The sequence below is a fragment of the Polistes fuscatus genome, unplaced genomic scaffold (assembly GCF_010416935.1).
Source record: "Polistes fuscatus isolate 324 unplaced genomic scaffold, CU_Pfus_HIC Scaffold21, whole genome shotgun sequence".
NCBI lineage: Eukaryota > Metazoa > Arthropoda > Insecta > Hymenoptera > Vespidae > Polistes > Polistes fuscatus.
Window position 1 is genome coordinate 2,312,306 of NW_025113098.1, and position 23,697 is coordinate 2,336,002.

At 27.1% G+C, this 23,697-nt stretch overlaps 3 protein-coding genes across 4 annotated transcripts; 1 reads left to right on the forward strand and 2 right to left on the reverse strand.

Annotated features, from left to right (window-relative positions):
* Window positions 1-1,236: 1,236 nt before the first annotated feature.
* On the reverse strand, window positions 1,237-3,254 carry LOC122517650 (natterin-3-like). Its single transcript, XM_043636160.1, has 4 exons — window positions 2,758-3,254; window positions 2,253-2,452; window positions 1,521-1,664; window positions 1,237-1,428 (listed from the first exon to the last, which is right to left on the reverse strand). The coding sequence occupies exons 1-4, from the start codon at window positions 2,762-2,764 to the stop codon at window positions 1,342-1,344; spliced, it is 438 nt and encodes a 145-aa protein (XP_043492095.1). The 5' UTR covers window positions 2,765-3,254; the 3' UTR covers window positions 1,237-1,341.
* Window positions 3,255-4,270: 1,016 nt separating this feature from the next.
* On the forward strand, window positions 4,271-6,408 carry LOC122517583 (60S acidic ribosomal protein P0-like). The gene is made up of 5 exons (XM_043636051.1): window positions 4,271-4,337; window positions 4,853-4,946; window positions 5,079-5,489; window positions 5,567-5,911; window positions 6,165-6,408. The coding sequence occupies exons 2-5, from the start codon at window positions 4,893-4,895 to the stop codon at window positions 6,306-6,308; spliced, it is 954 nt and encodes a 317-aa protein (XP_043491986.1). The 5' UTR covers window positions 4,271-4,337; window positions 4,853-4,892; the 3' UTR covers window positions 6,309-6,408.
* Window positions 6,409-7,228: 820 nt separating this feature from the next.
* Window positions 7,229-23,412, reverse strand: LOC122517584 (sphingomyelin phosphodiesterase). Of its 2 annotated transcripts, none has more exons than XM_043636052.1 (11): window positions 23,110-23,412; window positions 13,353-13,460; window positions 12,440-12,648; window positions 11,401-11,697; window positions 10,873-11,265; window positions 10,629-10,801; window positions 9,922-10,284; window positions 9,636-9,828; window positions 9,351-9,535; window positions 9,017-9,202; window positions 7,229-7,609 (listed from the first exon to the last, which is right to left on the reverse strand). In XM_043636052.1, exons 2-11 carry the CDS (start codon window positions 13,426-13,428, stop codon window positions 7,540-7,542), a joined length of 2,145 nt encoding a protein of 714 aa, XP_043491987.1. In that variant the 5' UTR covers window positions 13,429-13,460; window positions 23,110-23,412; the 3' UTR covers window positions 7,229-7,539. The 2 variants fall into 2 exon arrangements, with proteins under 2 accessions (XP_043491987.1, XP_043491988.1); XM_043636053.1 differs by lacking the exon at window positions 7,229-7,609 and adding an exon at window positions 7,967-8,096.
* Between the last annotated feature and the right edge of the window lie 285 nt (window positions 23,413-23,697).

Sequence of the window (23,697 nt, forward strand, 5' to 3'; positions counted from 1 at the left end):
CTTTAAAAAGCTAAGGGTAGGACATGATTCTATCCCTGGGAGAAAGATAGAATCAAGGCTCGCGTGGGCAGGGTCGCATCCCTGAAGTAAATTCCTTCTTAACAAATGGCGCCCTTTGCGAAGAAGAAATCCACCCGCTACCCATTGAATTGCTTCTAAAAAAATAATAAAAGTTTAATAAACATTTTTAATATTAAATTTAATTTAGCCAGTAACAATGATTGTAAAACAATCTAAGTAATCGGAGAATTTTATAATTATGTTTCAACTCAAGAAAGAAACCAAGCTGAAGGAACAGTCATCTAAAATCAAATAAATAAATTCATATTAAATTTATTTTCTATTCAAAATACGTTAATAGAAGAGTATGTAACATTTAAAGTAATGTATGTATATGTTTAAGCAATTATATATAATAGCAGTGAACAATACTTTGTTCTATAAACCTTAAATAATTGTTAATTAATTGATGCAAGTGTCTATTGTTGTTTAAAAGATCGGAGTATATGTTCTGTGATCCCTCCTCCTCGAAATTCACCGTTGATCTGAGTAATTATCCTCTGTTAAAGTTTTTTGGATGAAAGTTGTTTATGTGAATTTTCGAAAATTGCGCATGTGTATAAAAGAAAATCAATAAAATTAATCAATAAAATTTAATATTATAACGCTCTCATTTTAATATTCTTTTATTTTTTGTATAATTGTTTAAACTAATGTACATTTGTTGTAATGTTCTTGCGCAGTGATGACTTCGGTAGGAAGGGGTATAATTTTCATCTATTAAAACATAAAATCGCAATTAATTAATATTTAAAGTACGTCAAAAGTTAGGTAATATTTAAATAAATATATATGCGTTTAAACAATCTTAATTATAATAAGAATTCATTAAAATATTAAATAATTGTTAATTAATTGATAGAAGTGTCTATTGTTGTTAAAAAGTTCGTAATATATGTTCGGAGCTTTGTCTTCTTCGAAATTCCCCTTCAGACTGAGCCTTTGTCCTCTATGTTAATTACTTTTATTAAATGTTGTTTGTATGACTTTCCAAAAGTTGCGCATGTGTATAAAAGAAAATAATCTACTTAATCAATCAAATTTAATATTATAACGTTCTCATTTTAATATTCTTTTAATTTTTATGTAATTGTTTAAACTATTTTACATTTTTTTCAACGTTCCCGTGCAGTGGTGACTTTGGAGGGGGAAATTTTCATAGAAAAGAATATCACATTTCGAAGTTAACGATGAATAAAATGATTTTTTTCTTCTTTTTTTTTTAACCTGTTAATTATATCATCATATTATAATCATATACAAAAGTTGTACAGTAAAATATTAACGAATGGTAAGAACTTCGTAATCCTTGAAAGATAATTCTTCACCGTCGAAGGGAATGTAAAGGCAACCGTGACTGGGTTGTACCTGTATAAAGAAAAAAATCAAACGATTTATTTATCGATCATTCGAATTATCGATTAATAATTAAATAGATTAATATATTTTTAAAATACCACCTTGCCAACTGTTTGAGAACCATTGTGAAGTACACGACCAATGTATAATGTTTCACCGTCGCGTGTTTCACCACCGGCTACTGCATCCGCAGGAATTGATCCGTTACTGCAAAATTCCCATACGTATTCGCTTTGGCATAATACCTAAATCAAAAATTATCATTTTTATTTAGTTATAATGTTCTAATAATTAATAATAATCAATTTAATCTCGCTACGAAATTATCCGCTTAATTCGTCTCGTCTAATAATGAGATTAATTTATTAGCCCAAAAAATAGAAGAAGAAAAAAGAAGTTTCCTTAAACCGTTAGTTAGTTTTTCTTTTTCTTTGGAATTTCATTATGCGCATGATTTACTTTGGATAATTACCTTGACGTATCTATTCGTGCAAAAAGTAACATATCGGTAATAATATCATTTGTTTTTTTAGTAATTTGATAAGATTACAAGAGAATCTAAATCAATCGATATAATATTATATGATACTAATCATTTAGAATGATCTAACATTTCGCGTTATTCCGATTATATAAGTGTATCGAGTTTTTTTTTATTTTTTACACAAAAATTTCTTTTTCTTTCCAATATGAATTCGAAACAAAATGACATTGCATAGTATTCGAACTAAGTGCATCGATGAAAGATAAAAAAATCAAATGAAATGAAAAGAGAGAGAAACATATATATATATGTAATTGGATTTTATATAAAATCATGTATGGTTTTTTACCTCGAAATCAGATTTGGGATGTTCCTCGCCGTTGTAACAAACGTAAGCAACATTTTTGTCAGGAATTATTTTAGCTGGAAGCACATCACCTTCGTGATAAGCTTTACCAACATAAATGGTACTTCCATCTATGTCACGTCCACCGACAACAGCTGTTTCGGGTATTGACAATCCCGCTGACCGATGAACCCATCTATAGGCTGTTAATTATTATAATATAATAACATATTCATTTATACAATATTCCTAACAATTTAATAAAAAGAACAAAAAATATAACAAAGTATATGCAGAGTATTGTTATTCAACGATACTACTACTGCATGTATAAATGTTACGTCAAAGCTTTACAATTAAATCAATTTGTTAAATGTACATTTATCCTTTATAAAATGTTAATTATTACATCGTTTAATGTGTAAATGAAAGTTTTGTTGATTACAAAAATAATATAACGTATTTAAAAATACTCTTTGAACGGATTAAAAAATGAATGTCTTGTTACCTGGCATTTTGATATTTAGCACGCGTCGTAGTTGAAATTTCAACACAGAATGATTTCAGAATCGTAACACACCTTAGAGATTAAAAACTTCTGTAATCTTATCACTATCTATACCAACTTGTTTGAATTACTTTTAAGCAAAATCCAGATAGGGTTCCTCGAACATAAGTGCTGCTATACATGTGGTTATATACATCGATAATGTGAATATATTTACTTTCCTTTTTTTTTCGTTTCATTCTTTTTCAACACTTTTTTTCTTCCTAGAATTGAATAAACGTCTTCGATCGATTGTTGGTTGACGTCATTTACCGTTAAGTGTTTCTCTTTCGTATTTAGGCTGGTAAAATTACAAAACGTGCCACAAGACGTGATTGCATAAATCCTCTATCCGGTTTATTGTTCCCTTTTAAATGTTCCTCGATCATTAACATGGATCGCGAGAAAAATCATTTTTACAATTTCTAACTTTAGTATTTTTATCTTTCATTATCTTTCTTATGAGAACTTTTTTTAATTGCTGCATTGAATCGTAAATGGTTTTATTTTTCCTTTGTTTCTTCTTTCTTATAATGTTATAAGAATTATTATTTTATATTATATATAATAATATAATATTAAGTTGGAAACTAAGTAGTTGCGGTTATTTTTAAAAAAAATCCGCAATCACTTAGTTGCCAACGCAATACTATTTTATAAAGAATTTATTTTGTATTACTGAACGTTACCGACTGAACGTTACCGACTGAATGTTACCGACTGAATGTTACCGACAGAACGTTACCGACTGAATGTTACCGACTGAATGTTACCGACAGAACGTTATCGACTGAACGTTACCGACTAAGCTGACTGTCGGTAAAATAAAAATTTATTACATATTATCGACTTGTTACATGTAAATATTATAAAAGTCAGCAATACTATTTTTTAGAAACAGACTCTATGCACTATGCTTTATGCATCTTTGAGACGAAACAAATTGACTAAGCACTATAACACTCAATATTTAAATGTTATTATCTACAATAATAAAAAGATTGGCTATCTGATTAAAAATTCTACGTGTATTACTTGGGAAAAAGTAAATCTTTATAACTCTAAAAAAAATATTTTCTCTTGTATTAAACTTCACTTTATTATGGCCATATCGATGATTGATTGTGGATTAGGAAGATTGCACAAAGAAATATATATAATTTCAAAATTTGATTTATCCTCTCTCTCTAAACGGCGAATATCTAAACATGAACTATATACTCAATAGACAGCGCATGTATTACCGAAAATCTAAAAACATTTTGGAATCGCGTCTCCTACTAAGAATTAATTTCTAAAACATACTGTGTTGTTCTTATCCAAACTATCGAACTATTAAAAACGTATAAAAGACAAAAAAATAACATTTGTAATTCACTCATATTATATAATTATCATTCGACAGGTGGCACAAAATACCGGAAATGATAAATTTCACCTCATAGCTACCCGATCTATCTTCGTTTTTAATCAACGACGAACAACTATGCTTCTTAACACAGTTTCCGTTTCCTGTCTACTACTTAATTTTCGTTGCTGAGGTGAGGTTTACTTTTTATTCTTTTTTGTATATTTCTTATATTTTCACATAAACATTTTTTATTACGTATAGTTTAAATTCGGATCACGAACCTGTGTAGTAATCTTCTATTAATATCTTACAATTAAAAATATATATGAAAGATTATAAATATACTATTAAAAGATATGTTCGAAAGTTTGTACAATCGATGGTCACGTGGCGATTATTAAAAATACCTTGTAATCGATATTTCGAGATATAATTGCGTTAAAAGTTTATGCATTCGAATAGATAAAAACTCGTAATATTATTTTAATATTTAATAATTAAAAAATGTGAAAGAAAAATTGTAAATATATTCTCAGTATGTTAAAAACAGATGTATGGGTGAAGGAACGGTTATGTCGGCCACATGGCGACCATTAAGAAAACTTAATATATATACATTTTATTATAACAATGTTTTTTTTTTTTAATTGACTCTAATTTATTTGAAAATGAAATATAATTCTCGAATATATAATTTTGTTGCAGTCCTTAAATTTCCGTAAGGTATCCCTACGCACACGTTAAGATGGGTAGGGAGGACAAGGCAACTTGGAAGTCTAATTACTTCACCAAACTCGTAGTACGTGTGTATATACATTTATAAAAATATTACTTTATTTTGTGTTACCCTTCTTTAATATAAATCTTTCTAAACTTTATTTTTGCATGAAGAAAAATCATTTAAACTGTTTTCTTTTTTTTCCTTTCTTAGCAACTTCTCGATGACTTTCCAAAATGTTTCATCGTTGGTGCAGACAATGTCGGGTCCAAGCAAATGCAACAGATTCGTATGTCCCTGCGTGGCAACGCAGTGGTACTTATGGGAAAAAATACTATGATGCGTAAGGCTATTCGTGGTCACATCGAAAGAAATGCAGCATTGGAAAAATTATTACCGCACATTAGGGGTAATGTTGGATTTGTTTTCACTCGTGGAGACTTGATCGAAGTCAGAGACAAACTGTTGGAGAACAAAGTACGAGCACCAGCCAGGGCAGGTGCTATAGCACCTTTGAGCGTTATCATTCCAGCGCAAAACACCGGTCTTGGTCCAGAAAAAACTTCTTTCTTCCAAGCTTTAAGTATACCAACCAAAATTTCAAAGGGTACAATTGAAATTATCGTAAGTGTATATTCCTGGAAGATTAATGAACCATCGGTTAAACTTCCAAGACTAATATTTTTCATTTTATATTTTAGAATGATGTACATATCTTAAAACCAGGTGATAAAGTAGGTGCATCAGAAGCAACTCTTTTGAATATGTTAAATATTTCTCCATTCTCGTATGGGTTGCTCGTCGAACAAGTATATGATTCTGGTACTATTTTTGCACCTGAAATTCTGGATATCAAACCCGAAGATCTTCGCGAGAAATTCTTAGCTGGTGTTGCCAACTTAGCAGCTGTTTGTTTAGCGATTTCCTATCCGACTGTTGCTAGTGCACCACACAGCATTATTAATGGTTTCAAAAACTTGTTGGCTGTTGCTGCTGCTACTGACGTCGAATTCGCTGAAGCGACGACGATCAAAGAGTACATAAAGGTATATAAATTTTAATCAAATTATAATCTAGAGTTTCTATTGAGATTATTTTATACACATGATGAAAACAATACGCGTCTAAAGGGTTTGAGGTCCCATGTCAGAGCTAGAAATAGCTGAACCCACTGGCATGTCGAATTCATTGTTGACAATTAGCGTGAACTCGCTGTCTGATCATTCTTTCTTTAAAAATGAATGTTTTTTTTGTTTTATACATAAAAACAATTACTTAATATAATATGATTATTTTCAGGATCCTAGCAAGTTTGCAGCTGTTACCACTACTGTTGCTGCACCAGCTGCTGCTGCTGAAGCTCCTGCTGTTGAAAAGAAAGAAGAAAAGAAAGAGGAATCAGATTCAGAAGATGATGACATGGGCTTTGGACTTTTCGATTAAACAAGAAAACGTTCACGATAGCTCTTACCTTTTAATAACAAAGATTCTGTTGTCATTTCTTACGCCTGACATCCAAATAAAATTAACACTTTATAATGAACTGATATATTGGTAACTTTATTGAATTATTAGAATTTTAATTATTTTTTAAAGCGAAACTTCTTTAGCAGGTTTTTATCAACAAAATGAACTCATTATTGTAGATTCTTTTATTCTCAGTCTCTCCTTTTTATACAAGCATTCATACGAAGAATTAATTGTCTCGTAATAAATATATATATATTTATGAATTGATTAAATTCCACATAATGATACAAGTTTCATTTCTGTTACGCGTGGAAACCATAAGCTGAACACAGGAGAGTTGAAAAGTTTTGAGCTTACGAAAAGTGTCGAGCATTAAAATGTTTATAATTTGTTCTAACTATCTCATATTTTCCCTCAAAACTTTTCAATTTTTCAGTCCCATTCCAAAAGAAGTTTCACTTCAATAATTTCTTTTATTTAATAATAAATAGTCAATATAGATATTCGTTACATTTTTACGAATGTAACTTAATTATTATTGCAAATCAGACTACAATCAATAATAAATATTTCTAAATTTTTGACTATCCTAAATAGAAATAGATATCATGGATATGCTCATTTTACACCGTTAAAATAAAAAACTATCTAAACGGGTAATATGATTACACATATATTTAACTATTTGAGTTGAGGCATTATTAACAATTAATTTACATTTCTTCCTCTGGTCACTCTTGTCCTATTTTTTTTTCTTTTCTTTTCCTTTAATTCTTTAACAATTTTTATTAACATAAAGAATTAAAATTGAGGTAATCATGAGATTTCGCATCTCTTCGCAAAAGATTATATCTCTATGCGGTTTTATTAAAATAAATAAAATAATCGTTAAAAAAAAATGAAAACATTTATAACTTTCTCAAATCTATATAGTCGATCAATGATCAACGATATAATATTAACAGTAGACCGATAAATTGGTCAGCGTCGTTTTGATCAATTTGTTCTTACAAAGATTGATACTATCTTTCTTCTTCTTCTTCTTCTTCTTCTCTGCATATTCGGTTGCAGTTAGTTCTTATATTTTCTTTTTAGAGTACGAACTTTATATAATTCGATTCTCTTCGATAACTTAACATCACAAAAGTTTGAATCTCTTTTCTTTTTTAATCTACACATGTATTTATATCACTTGAAATTTCTTCTATCCAAGACCTAAAACGTATTTGGGTAAATTGTACGCGAATCTAGGAATAGCCATAACGACGGACATCCTGCAAAATTAAATCAATTATTATTACAATTTACTATTAAATATCGTTAATGACTTATGCAATCCGTAATATAATTAATCTTTATCGATTGTTATTTTATTTATTTAAAAGTAAGCTGTCCGAGAGTAATTAAAAGAAGCAAGCAAGTGTAACTGCATTACTTACTCAAATGTAAATAATTTGTGACGATAGTATACCGATTACCATATTATGATCCATCACCAGGTAGTATAATAAATATATCTAAATTGCAAGTCTGATTACAAATGTTATGTGCGAGATTATATTTAAAAGTGATTATTAAGAATAGAAGTAGCATTATTAAAAAAAAAATATATATATATATATACAACAAAATAGTTTCACAGATATATATAATATATCTTATTGATTTATATAATACATTTTTCTACTTATTTATACAATGTTTTTGGCTGAATTATTACTAGAGCATGAAAAACCTATGCAGCTATATGCAAAGACACGTCTGAAACACAGATAAATTTAATTATGCATACATTATAATATCATATTCATTTTACTGATAAATTAGTGTCTTTTAGCATGCAAATGCACGTACTTATATTTAAATATAATTATTCATAGTTAATCATTTATTTATAATTACTTACCTATATTTATAGGTAAAAACAAATCTTATATATGCTATCTATTTAAAAAATTTAATTTAAGCATGCCAAATAAATAATAATCCTATAAGTAGATTAATTCAATCAGAATAATAGAATATTATAATAGAATAACAATTATTAATATTATTGTTAATTTGAAGGCAGTAATATTAAATGTATTATATATACACATGTTAACATTATATTATATATTAAAAATAATCTTATATTATAGTTATTAATTTGTTTACAATATTCTTTGAAAACTATATTTTTTCTTTGGTAAAAAAATATATATATATATATAAATATATATTTGTATTCAATATTTTGTATAGTCTACCATATTTGTTTGTCAAGAGAAACAATAGTATATCTTATATAGAAACCCTAAAGAAATATAATGCAAAAGATATTGATGAAATATAATAGATAAGTGAAACTAATATTGCATTATCTGTAATACTGTCCTAATAATTCACAGTATTACAGATATAAAAAAGATCAATCAATAACGTTATTGCAATATTCCATACATTTTTTCCTATCATATGTATAATATTAATGTTTAATTATTATGTAAAAAAAGCATATATTATATTGCTTTTAGCGAGTGCAGAAAAGATAAGTATTGCACAGATAAAGAATTGAAAAGTTTTTAGCGGTACGTTCTAACAATAGTGGCGGTGTAAATAAATGTGCAGAAAATTAAATATCAACATTGTTAGTTCTAATATCACCGTTATAATTATTATGCCACCATTGATCTACGTACGATAATGCCAACCCGCTATAGATCCATGCTCTCCATCCTGTTCTCGTTTCATTGTCAATTCTTGATTCAATACTTTGGCACAATGCTTTGCGATCATGGCTTCTGCCACTTCTTAGATCACACAATAAACGTTTTCGACATTCGTCATTACATGGCGGTCTTACCGGAGAATTCTTATAATAGTGTCTGTAACAAAAATAAAAAATAAGTCTCTTAGAATATAAATTAAATATTACATTGAATTTTTAAAGATTTTATATTATATTTAATATATTCATTCGTTAAGGATAAATTCTAATCGAAAATATATAAAACAAAAAAGTATTATTGTTACTTGTAATAAAGATCAAAAAGAGAAGGTTCGTTTGACATTTTATCGATCAACGAATCCCAATCTTTTGGCAAGAGCGATGCCATTTGATATGATTGTCTAGCGCTGTACATTTTAGTCCAGATAGGATAATCATAAAGATTAGCTTCCTTTAAATTCATCACCCAACTTTCGTGATCTACGACCATCTAAAAAGAAACCATAATTTCATATACAAATATTTTGAATATAGATTATAATTTACTTTATATTAGATAAACAAATATTATCTCTAATTTGTAATTTTACCCTAGTTGTTTTTGGATGATCACCATCAATGTAATATATTCGATATCCTGGATTAAGATCGTAATAAGGTGTTACTGAAGGTCCTACATAAGCTATACTTAATGCTCTTCGTAAATCTCGAGTATCATAGAATATTTGAAATTCGTCGTAATGCGTGTGACCGAAAAATTGTGCTGCGATGGTCGATTCGTACCTGAATGTTCAATTAAAAATCATTTAACAGATATAAATAAATGATTTTGTTGCTTTTTCAAATTGTTCAAAAACGTTACTCAATTATACTGACCGATTGATTATGTGATAATAATTTCTAGACCAAACTTTAAGACAATCTGAATGACCAGGTGGTATGTGACCAATTATATGCACTTTTTCACCATTCATTTCGGCACCTTGTAATTCATAAACGAGCCATTGCAATTCACTAACTGGATCGGTACTGTTAATTAAAAGCCACCAATTTTTATTATTACAATAATTCATGTTAACGGAAAGAATTCGAAATCCTGGACGAACTAGGACCGAATAAAAAGCCCCTCTTCGAACTGTATGTGAAACACCAGCAGGTAACCAACGTCTCCAATGTTTATCCAATGCATCATACAACCATGATATACTATTTTCCTCGGGTACAAAAGGTGGTGGGAAGCTAGAAATAAAAATTCAAAGCATTATACATATATATATTGTAAGAAATATTATATTATAAAAGTATGTATAATTATGTAATCATAATTTATTAATATTAACACGTTGTAAATTAAATATAAAATATGAAATAAAAATGAAACAAATATTAATCCGTATTTAACTTACTACGAATACGTTTTTTGGCAGACTACATTTTATTTTATTTATACGTTTGTCGTATTATTGCAAGACAACATTCGTTTAACACAAATGAAAATTTTTGTGCTCGCTTTGCGTAACACTCATAAAACAAATTACTCGGAATCCAAGGTTTGATTGTATTTTAAAACGTAGGAAACGTACCTATTAACTGGTGCACTTTCATGGTTTCCTAATGCTGGAAATATAGGCACACCTGGAAACATTTGAATCATTTGGGTAACAGTATCGTGCAGAACTTTAAGATTTTCTTCTCTCGTTTGATTCCATACATCGTGAGGTGGTAAATCACCAGTCCATAATATATAATCGATATCCTATAATAAATATTATTTATAACAAATCGTCGTATAAATGTTTTTCAAAAATGTTCAATTAATTCATTTACCGGATGCGTTTCGGCAATATGTTTCAACATATGATCCACGGTTCTTTTAGGAGTATCACACTTTCTGTAATCACCCCATCTGCCTGCTGCTGCTGATGGTATTAATGGTGCACCATTTGTAAGCCTACAGCATAATGGTTCGTTACAATCAGCATTTGCACCTTCTTGATAATAAGGATCAAAGTGCGTATCGGAAAGGTGTAAAACTTTGAAAGTCGGTGCGTTTTCTTGCGGCGGTACAGGTGGTTTAACTGGTGGCTTTTTTACAGGTGGAAATGCAACTTCCCATTCGTGTAAAGGATTATATGCATCCTCGCATGCATCTCCAATAACGAAACTGCAAATTTGTGCTGGACCCATGTCGACTTGTTTTAAAACATAAATCACTTCAGACTAAAAAATATAAAAAAACAAGCAAAAGAAATATAATTAATATAAAAATATAATATATATATATAATATTATTATTATTATTATTAATATTGTAATAAATAAATGATTTATTTCCGATTAGAAAATAACACTTACTCCAAATACCAAAGTTACACCATCACAAACTCTTGGACTTTGAATGTTCAGAGATACACAGAATTGGTATATACTTGCCAATATCTCTTTATCACTTTTACCATTTTTTATATAATTCTTAAGTAAACCAGCACCGACTTTGCAAGCTGTACACGAAACCTTAGACATCACGGAAGTTTCAATTTCCATCATAACTTGTCTTAAATCCAGTAACTTTAATGCTTTATCTACGAATAATGACAAGTGTCCAGAAGATTGTACATTTTCCATGTCCCATAACATTCGTGAATAATTTAACTAAAAAGATAAAACAGAAGAAAAACATAAGATTATACAAAATATTAATTTTATTCAATTTTATTTAATGAAGAATTTTTAGAAATATTTCATTAGGTAGTTTAGAGATCATGACATTATTTAATTGTCATAAAACTTTCACGAAAGCAATGTCATTGCCGGCAAATCATTTGCATGTATCTAAATATATGTATATATATTTTTATATATACATAGATACCAAGAAGCTAGTTACGTATATACTTGCAATCCTATCTGTTGCCACGGTGAAAGTATTTTGACACTGAAAGTGAGAGTTGGTGACACTATGGTGTTGCATAAATCTAAATATAAGTTAATTTAAAGATTAACAATAAATTTGTATTTTTTGTAATTTTTTTGGGGGGCAGAAATATTAATAATTGTTTACTTGTTTACACGTTGATATGAGAGAAAGAGAGAGAGAGAGAGTTTAATAAAAATTGATAATTAATTCGAGAGAGAGTGAAAGAAAATCAGGCTAACGTATCTAGGTTGAGGATTTTCTCTTTCACAAAATATTTCAAGTATTATAAGATTAAAAATATATAATAGTCTTTGTGAGTAAAGTTACAAAAAAAAAAGAAAGAAAGAAAAGAATAAAAAGGAAAAGTATTTTTATATTGTTTTTTTTTCTTCTTCTTCTTCTTCTCATTATTCGAATAAAATCAATTATTTATAATTTAAATAAATTAATATAAGTTAAAAAAAAAAAATGTCTTACCCGTGCCAATTGTTCTGGATTGGTTTCATTAATAAAAATAGTATCTGCAGTTGGTGGTAATTTACGAAATCTACTGTTAAAGGGTAAAAGTGCAATATCAAAATTTTCCGAGTTCTTAGCTTTCTCTTTTAACCATTCGTCCGCTAATTTCGTCCAATTTGTCGCAGCTATTTCCGCTTCTCGTTTTTCCCTTTCCCGGATCGGGTTTCCTGTAAACAACAAAAGAATAAAACCAGTTACCTAATTTATACATTAGTTTAAATCAGTGCATTATTATCTAGTGACTAATCAATTACGACCTTCGTACGATTAAATAAAAATGATTTCATTATGAATCTATTACTCGGTAATTCTCGTTTTTAAATTTTTAATTAACGTATTCGACGATTCATTTCTTTTCTTTTTCCCCTTTTAGTTAATATTATAACAACATTTATATATAGTAGATAAATTAATATAATTTATATATAAGTATAGAGAAGTGTTAATATTATTAATATTATTTTATATAAGTATATATAAAAAAAGTATTATAGATTATAATTATTAAATAATTCATAATATTTTATATGTGTTTTACGTTATTTTAAAATAATAATTATTACTTTATTCGATGTTCATATTAACAAAAAAACAGAAAAAAAATCCTTCTCCTTTGTATACTTCCTACTTTTCTCATTCTTAGAAATTAAATGGTATTTTAAGATTTCTTATAAGGAATGATTATAAAAAAAAAGAAAAAAAAAAAGAACGATAAGAAAAAAATCTCATGGCAATGAAACGTCTCATTTCTATTTTTTTTTTCTGACTTTGTAAAGAAATATCTGAACAGTGTTAAGTACGTTAATGATAATAGTATTCTATATTACTACAGGTAGATAATAAAACAATAATGAAAATCTTGTTCACTTACCAAAGACGTTCGATAACGTGCCAATGAGAAAAAATAGGATGATATTGCTCGATGAGGTCCATTTTTTAATTGGCATGCTCTATCTCCTATACTTTTTGATATACTTCCCTATAAAAAAAAATATATATATATATATATAACAAACATAATTATTTTATATATTTAAGAATAAAAAAACAAGATACATTTATCAAATATATATTTATATTAACAAGCAAGATTTTGTATCATTTCCTAGAAAAAGAAAAAAAGAACAAATATCAATTTTTTTCAAATTTCCAGTATTTAAGAAAAAAAAAAAAACATATGTTTGTTAAACACAATTTGGTATCCACATAAAATGGAATTTATTCTCAAAATAAGGTTCCCTCCCATCCCTATATTCGTATACTTTTATGGGGTAAAAAGTATCGATCATTTTGAAATAAAAACTTTAATAAAAGATGACCTTTCATTAGAATATTATCTTACCCCCCCCCATGATATAATATTAAATATTTCATTGGAAACTAATTAAAGTACGTGACCAAACATTTTTTTTCTTATCATTTAAAACTAAAGAAAATATTTAAAGATGGCGCCTCCACCTGTCCCCTTCAACCTTATTCGCAGTTCGGACACCCTGTATATAGTTAATGCATTTATATATTTGTAAAACGTACGTGTAAATATATTGGCTCGCACGTTCGAAAAATGTCATTGACACAGTAAAAACGTTTTTATATAGAACCCACCGTTACTGTTACCTGTATGTGGGTCAGTGATCAACGCTTGAACAAAGTTTTCTTCGCTGTCGTTGTAGTATACCACAAATTTTCATTTAATTTTCATTTTTATATGTACAATATTGATTTTCAAACAAATTATTAGATCTATGTATATGAGTGTGTGTGTGTGTGTGTGTGAGTGTATTCTTCATTATTTATTCAAAGATTAATGTATACTTTTTAAATATGTTTATGGGACTGATTTTATATGAGTATAATTATATAATTATTTGTATTATAATAAAATAAGAAATATTTATAATAATTAAGAATTAATATATTATATTATATTTTATATTTTATATAATATATGGGGTAAGAAATATTAAAGTTAAGAAAATATTGAATTTATTCAGAAAGTTCGTGTCAATTTTTGTTAAAGAAACTTTTTTTTGTATTTCTAATAATAAAATTATAATAACTTAATAATATTATGTTTTTTTCTAACAAAGGGGACAACAAAAAGTGTTGAACGTCATAGAATACAAAATGATTTCTTTCTCTCTATTATCTTTTATAGAATTGTCCGAGAGAGAAGTCGTCATTTTAATGAATCATGATTCCAAACGATTGCTATGAAATAACGGAAAAAGCTTGTTAAAAAGCAGACAGGGATGAGGAGTGACCAATCACGTGATATATGTGCCGTTTGAAATGAATTAGTATTATATATCACACATACACACACAGATAAATGTATATTCTCTAAAAAATTTGGTACATTTTTTCTCTCTCGCTTAATTAATAAAACCCAAAATATTTTATACGTAAAACGAAGCTAATTTAATTTATTCTTTTTTCTTTTTAATTTTAATTTTTAATTTTAACACGTTTCTTTGTCTAATTAAAAATACAATTATGATCCTTACAATAAAAACTTATATATCTATTTCGTATTAAAAAAAAAAAGAAAAGTAGGCCTATACGTGTCCCTAAGTAAAATCTATTTTAAAACTGGATCTATAATACTGTGTGAATTTATTTATGATAATAGGTGGGTCTATAGAAAAGAAAAGAAAAGAAAAAAATCTATGACTATCTATGACTTTCATTCAATTATTATTCTTTTTTAATCCCGATCGAATGTTTTTATTCAACTTTCGCGTAAGAATAAAATTCACTTTCGTTTGATAAACACAATGTGGGATATAATAATAAGTTATATTATATTTTTTTGATAATTTTCTTATTTTTTTTGTACTTTTATTTTTTATTTTCACCTATAAAATATCAAGTATAAGATTTATCGAAAGAGATAGGAATGGCAGAGTAACATTTCACGGAGTAAAAGATAAGGCATCCGATGCGAATCAAACTTTCGCCGAAACAAATTATTCTTCCCATTGACCTAACTTTATCATCGTATCGTATCATAGTATTTTATCAATAAATAATAATTAATAATATCTATAATTGTAAGTTACAAATTTTTCAATTTACTTATCGTGTTAGGCTTATTTCATTCCTAATAAAATAAAATAAAATAAAATAAAATATAAAATAAAATAAAATATAGTATATATATACATATAATAAATTTCACATGTATATATATATATATAATCAGAGGAATGATCTCAAATAAATATTGGAGAATGATACGAGAGAGCCAACGACGAACTGTGTCAAACGGAAGTACAAAAAAGGTGATACATAAAATACATTCACGTAGTGCATTAAAACTCATACAAATTCTATGAGTTTACCCTTTCATTCATACAACAACTATACAAATTTATATCTCAATATTATTACACGTTGATATTAAAATTATTCAGATAATTGAGACATTTTTAAAATAAAAGAAAAGAAAAATATTTAAAAAATAATAATAATAACTTGGGGTAGGGGTGGAAGGGGGACGGATAAAAATAAGTAAAACGATTTTGAAATAAAAGTTCCTCATCGTATATTGCTATTTATCGAAACGTGTTCCTTTTGAACAGTTCTTCGGAGAATACGGACCTACCTAACCGTTATTCGACCTGACAAAAAAAGAGATTCACTTTGGCCAGGTGTGTACGTGTTTGTATTTCGAAATTCTCACTCATGTCTCAGATATTGTGTGTCCTTTCTTATAAATTATATATATATATGTGTTACCTTTTATTAATTATCCAATTATTTTTTATACCGTTTAGAAAATATTTTCTATTACCACACAGATAATTAATATTTTGTAAGACAATAGCTTTTCTTTTATATTTACAAAAATTCTGTATAACTTATACATATATTAAAATATTAAAATATAAAATATAAAATATAAAATATTATATAATAAATAATACAAAAATATAAATACATATTTTCTATATAAAAGAAACTATTTTCATATAAATGTAATATAATTTGATTAGAAATAATTTTTAGGAATATATATAAAAAAAAAAAAACAAAAGAAATATTAAAATATTAAAAATTAATATTATCTCTCTTCCTTCACTCCCCCTTCTCCTCCACCACGTTATATAAATTACATATATATATATATATTAAATATAAAATTGTATATGTTATATAGAAAGAAAAAGAAACATTCTGTAGGTTTTTACATAAAGAAGATTAGATAAATATTTCTTATTCCTATCTATTCATTTTTCTTATTAATTCATTATCAACTAATAATAATAATAATAATAATAATAATAATAATTTCGTTCTAATCCAATAAGCATACTTCTTCTTCTTCTTCTTCTTCTTTCTCTCCTGTCTTTCGAGTTTTATGACGATTCACTTGATAATTATACATCGTTATACTTTTTCCATTTGTAATACTCGAGATTTTATTTTGCAATAAATTAAACGTATCCTTCTAATATATATTAATTAACTTTTATCTTCTTTTTTTTTATTTCTTATTTTCTTTGTACATTTTTTCTTTCTTTCTTTCTTTCTTGATTAATTGTAAGAAAGAATAGAAATCATTATCAAGGAAAAAGCCATAACTTGACCCGTATCACGCGATCATTGAAGTGTATCATAGATCATGCAAGTGAAATTGCAATTGTGAACTTCAAGATTCAAGGATTCGTGTTTTACGTGAATGCACACAAACTCTTACACAAACTCTCTCACAAACTTTTACAGATTTTTTTTTAGAATTTCATTACTATCAATAATAAATGTCTTGATTATAATAATAATAATAATTATTATTATTATTAATCGTAGAGAGAATTTAAATAAGTATAATTATTAAAGAAAGAAAGAAAAAATGTATAATATACAATACAATAAAAAAAGAAATTAATCAATGATTTTTATATCATAATTAGGCGATTAAACAACGCAATTATTAACTGTGCATTTTTAATTTTTGTTTTTGTTTTGTTTTTTTTCTCTTCAATTTATAATAATAATCGTAATATAATTAAAAGTGCAAGACTAGAGTGAAACCCGATGACGACATTCCACGATGACCTTTGCAAAATAATATTCTGAAAAAATATACGACAATCTTCGAATAAGTTTTTATCTAGAGTTATTATCAACATTATATTACTGTAATAATTATAATTATATGTATGTTTTTTTTTTTTTACACAATTACATCGAATATTATTCGTAACGTGGCACTATTTTTATTTTAAACAATGATTTCGCGATTAAATAAATGTATATCATTAAAAAGAAGAGAAAAACAAAAATTCTCAAATAAAAAATATTATACATATGTAACATTATTTATTATAGTTATCATTTAATTAATATTATTAATATTAATTTTATTAATATTTAAATAATAATATTATTATTAATTAATATTTATCATTTAATTAATAATTAATTTTATTAATATTAAAAGGATTAATTCTTTGATCTATCTAATACAAAATTATTATTCAAACTATTGTATGAAATGTTAATTATAATATGTAAAGATCAAGTTTACGTAAAATATCAAATAAATAAATCAGCATGATAAACAAATACTCGTGTCATTTAAAAACTGAACATGTATCAATGTATAATAACAGGTTTTGAAAAAGCCACAAACGTGAGCAATGATGAAATATGACTTACATTAGTGCATCTAATGTATCTACGTTACAACTACAAATAAGTATATATGTATAGATAAAATGTACAAAAAAAAATGAAACAAAACAAAAGGTATAAATGAAAAGATTGCAAGCACGTAACACTTGACGTAAGGTGATAGATAAAGCTGTTCATTGTAACAAAAAAAAAAATAATAAAATTACTTTAAAATTGTTAAACGTTTTCAAATGAAATGTTAATTAATAAAGTAAAACATACATTGGGTCTTATTACTGAATTTACTAAACACGAATATAATATTAAATTGAATAAATGGAGAGAGAACGATTTCTATTTTTTTTTTTGATTAAACCACGTTAAAATACTATCTATGTGAAAATGTTCTACTTTAAAAAAAAATCATTCCACATTCGAATAATATGATATTCAATTTGATAAAGAGCGAGAACGATTTCTTTCTTTCTTTTTATTAAACCACGTTAAAATAATATTCGTGAAAATGTTCGTTTTGAAAAAATAATTTCATTCATAAATAATATAACATTAAATTCGAGAAAGGACGATTTCACGAGATCGAAATTGACTCATATGATTTCTCCAGAGAATCTTTTTTAAAATGACGTAGCTAAATTGCTAACTCTCTTCTCGTGTGATATGAAAAACATGTATTTGCAATAAGTCGTACATGTTTCGAATGCTTTTCAAATTTCTTGTTTGTTTGTCCGGTTACATTTCTTTTTCTTTTCTTTTTTCTTTTATTCAAATTACCCTTTTTAAACAAAATAATATTCTAAGAACGAAGATAGTGCTAACGTGTATATTATTTCTCTCTTTCTTTCACTATATATATATAATGATATGAATGAAAATACTGTGCAAGCCAATGTTCATCCAAAGCTGATGCTGTTGCCTTTCTCTGTGTCCGTACTACTTTCGTACTGCCATAATCTCCCCTTTCGTATCTTAATTTATCAAAGCCTACGACGAAATGAGATAAACGCGAGAAAGAAACTTTCGACATGATTGATTCGACATTGACTATTATTTCCTGTTATTTTTCTTTTACATTTTTCATACGTTTAAACAATTAAAAAACTTCATATGAATATTTAGATAAATACTAAAAATATAAGTAATACTTCGTAAGTAATAAAATCAAATTTATTATATATATACTACTTTGAGAATGTGTTTTTTTTTTATATTCTTTCTAGATGGGTAACATGTGGGTGGTTTCCATGATAAGTAAATATATAAAAAATCAAAATTGTATATAATTGTATATAAAAAATAAATATGTTGCACAATTAATAATAAATAGAATAAATAATGTTGAAATCATTTAAAAATGGCCGTCTATTTTTGAAATGAAAATTATATTACGAAACATCCTGATCATTCCTTAGAATACCTATGATCTTAAAGAGTAGGTGGGTGGAGGGGGGGGAAGGGGGGAGAAGAAGAGAGAAAGGAAGAGAGAGCTACTTGTTTGATAAACGTTTGCAAAAGAGTTGAGACAACCTTCAACAATTATCTTGAAAGAAGAATCACAGTAAAGAACATAGGAAATCAGAACGGAATCAAAAGAAGAATGTGGGTGCGCCCTAAGACAACGCATTCGAATTTTCACGTATTTTCATGGTAATCGTCGTCGAATTTACTTGCGCAAAAACGATTGTACATTCATCAAGGCATCTCGAATAATTTCATTGGATATTCGTGGAACGTCGTGTGCATCATGACGCAAAAAAAAATAATAAAAAAAAAAAAAAAAAAAAAAAGACACCTATTACAAAAATCAACTCGAAGAGAAATCTAACGTAGTGTTTTATTTATATCTTTTATCGATCGTTAGTTTTATTTTATAACAAAAGAGATACTAAACACAAAAGTAAAGAATGAAAAGTGGAATTTTTTTCTTCCCCATAACGAATCGATTAAAATTTTATTCGTTATAATATCTTTATCATTTTGTAACAAAATTGTAATTGAAAATACATAAATAAATACGTGAATACTTATTATATATTATGCAAAAGAATAAAATAAAAAAATAGAAAAAAAATTCGAATAAAATTTCCACTCGTAATTCCCGCATCGAATAAAAAAATACTCTTCTCACTTTGGGAAGAACTTTGTATGCTGTTTTTAATGATAACTCGCACGAAAAGTTACGTACCGTGAAATAAATACAACTACTGAGACAAAATTCACATATACATAATAACACCACCACAACATTCACATCAGATAACAACAAAAAATTAGATTAACTGTGGACAATACAAAGAAGTAGATAAAATCGAGAAAAATATTGTAGAGTAACGATATCAAAAATGAACGAAATATATCAAATAAAGTATCATTATTTCTATAGCCTTGAATTAATACTTTTTTTCTAAATAGAATAATAAAAGGGATCGTTTAAATTAAAAAAAAAATAATAAAACAATTGATTAACATTAAAATATAAAATGTAATTGCACCTGACGAATGCATCGTTGCATCCACATGAAAAATATGATCACAGGAAGTTAGAACGTAATTTTTTTTTATATTTAAAAAAGAGCAATAATTCGTTCCGGTTCTTAAAATTATCCTGTATAAATTGTCATATTTATTATTCAACACATTCTTACACATTTTTCTTATTTAATGATACTTGATGATACTTGATGAGATTACGAATATAATTTGAATGTTAAAACAATTTCGATCTATTTTATTCGATGAAAATTTTCAAATCGAAGTCATCACCAGGCTGGAACATTAAAAACAATATATTTTAATTTAAACAATCGAAAATATTAATAAAGTATATTAGAATGTTCGATGTATTTTAAATGATCGTTAATTCATCGAAAAAATCTGTTTATCAATAAGAAAATATTACCTATTTAAACTGATTACATTTTTTTCATCTTAAACGCGTTATACCAATAATTTTTAATAAAAAATCTAATAAACGTTTGTAATATTGAATTTGGGGAAAAAGTTTCTTCGTATTTTCTTTCGATAAATAATATTAAAAATCACATTACTTTGGTAACCATATTTGTATCAGATACATCTTAATAATTACATATTATAGTGTAATTAAAAAACAAAAAAAAGAAAACAATTCGATTGGTCAAAAGTTATCGCATTGTGTAATGTGTGTGAAACTAAAGAAGTAATTCGATGGATTTTGAAATATTATTACAAAATATTGAAGAATATTAGTCAGGCTATTAAAAAAACATTTGTAATATTGTTTTCTATTTAAACTTCAAACGTTTTCTATTTAAAAATTTCGATATCAAAGATACACCTAACTTTGATCGAACGATCATTGGAATAATCGATAAAATTATGGGGAAAAAATGAAGCAAGACTGATGCATTAACGATCAAGATATCTGTAAAAAAAAAAAAAGAAAATAAAAACATCGACAAGGAAACGATTTAAAATCATTTAGAGAAGACTCTAGTATGGAAAATATAAAAAGAAACAAATGTATTTGTTATATTTGCATTAAAATAGGAAGAAACTTTTTTTCCCTAATTTAGTAACAAAAAAGATGCATATATAGTGATATAGTTACATATACATACATATAGATACTGTCTTACATAAACATGCATAGATATATATATAATAGTAAAAATATAAAAGAGAGGATGATAATTTTAAGTGCATAATGTATTAACACACACTTTTGTATTTGTGTATATGTGTGTATGTATATATTTTATATAAATAGAAATAGCAGGATGTTAGAGAGGAATAATAAAAGATGGTTTCACGTTTTCACCTATTCCACCAATTGGAAATCTCCTCATGTCAAATACGGAAGTGCATAGAACGTTGAGCGTGTGATTAACGTGTGATAAATAGAAGAGAAAAAAAAAGAAGATCAAGAGAAGGGAAATTTTAATTATTCAATATAACACAAATTGTTCCTCTTGCAACCATAATTCACACGCTCACACGTTCCAAATAATAACAAATGATTATGGTAAATAAAATTGTATGTGCAATAAATTTGCATGCAATAAATTTGCATCAGTAGTGAAAATGTCGTTAGAACGGTGTTCTTTGTTTCCTTAACGATTAATTTTGATTACTCGATTACTTCGTTATTAATTAAAATGCTATTAGAATAATGACAATAGTAAGAAACTTATTAATATATACAGTATTAAAACAAAGAAAGAAAAATACGAACGCGTGATTAGATTAGATAATAATTTTCATTATCAAGTATGTTACTCTAAACACAAAAATATCTTTCTTAATGTGTAATGTTAAGGAAACAAATTGTCTATCGTAAAGAATTAGAAAAGCTAAGAAACTTTCTTATAGTTATTCCGATCCCTGACCCGTCCTCGATACATTCAGGATACAAAGAAATCTTCTTCTTCATCTATTTCTATTTATTTATCGATATAAAAATTAAATCTTTTATAAAGAGTAAAAAAGAAAAAAGAAAAGCACGGAGAAACGATCAATTATTATTCGATTATTATCGTTATCGTGTTTGCTCAAATTTTGCAACGTACTTTTTATCTTCTTTTTTTTTTATTTATTTTATCAATTACTAATGATACTATGTACGAAAAAGTAGGAAGTTGCTCATTGAACCGTACTATAGTTAAAGAACTTTCACGATGTACTAGATTTAAAATTCCTCTTCGAGATATATGTAATGCGTTGTTTAAATCTATCCTAAAAATCACGACGATTCGTTTTTCTTTCCCTCTCGTTTTCTAGTTGACATGACAACAAATAACTGTACGACGACGAGTGTAAAAAAATATATACTACGTAAGAAAATGAATTAATTATAAGTATTTCGATTATCCACCGTGTACAAAATCTTATCGAGAGATTCGTATGTTCGCGCGCTTTTACGCGCGTAAACATATTCATATTTAAAACGAGATCGTTGATTGGATACGATATAAATTTGAAACGAGAACATTAATATTAAAAAGTAAACTTACGAATTTGAAGATCCGAATTGTTTCTGTCGTTGTACATAAATCGATCCAACTGATGATGGATTGTAAAATGATGAGAAACTTTCTTAAGGATTAAGATCAAAGGTACGAAAAAGGAAAAGGATTAGGATTTAGGAAAGGTAGATCGAAGGATTGTCAATTTTCTAAATCACTTTCGGAACATCACGCGTGATTCCTCGAAACGTCGTGTCACGTTTTCGAGAAACTAGATCACTGAAGACACATGAAAGGCACAAATATATACATATTAACGTACGAACACTGACACACTCGATCGAACAATTCTATTTCCACTCTCTATTTTCAATTTGTACACGATATACCGCGACGCACTGACATCGACGACGGCTCCAACTATACTAAAACAACTTCACTTGGAGGATGTTTAAGCGCTACTGCCACGCACTCTGACGGCGAATAGGTCGTACTATACCCGCCAATTTTAAAATGCCATAACATTTAGTTTTTATCTTTCTTTCTTTCTTTTTTTAATAATTAATAGTTTATTTTTAATTAAGACTTAAAAAATAATAAAACAAAATAAAAAAAAATGATTGAATCTAAATGTAT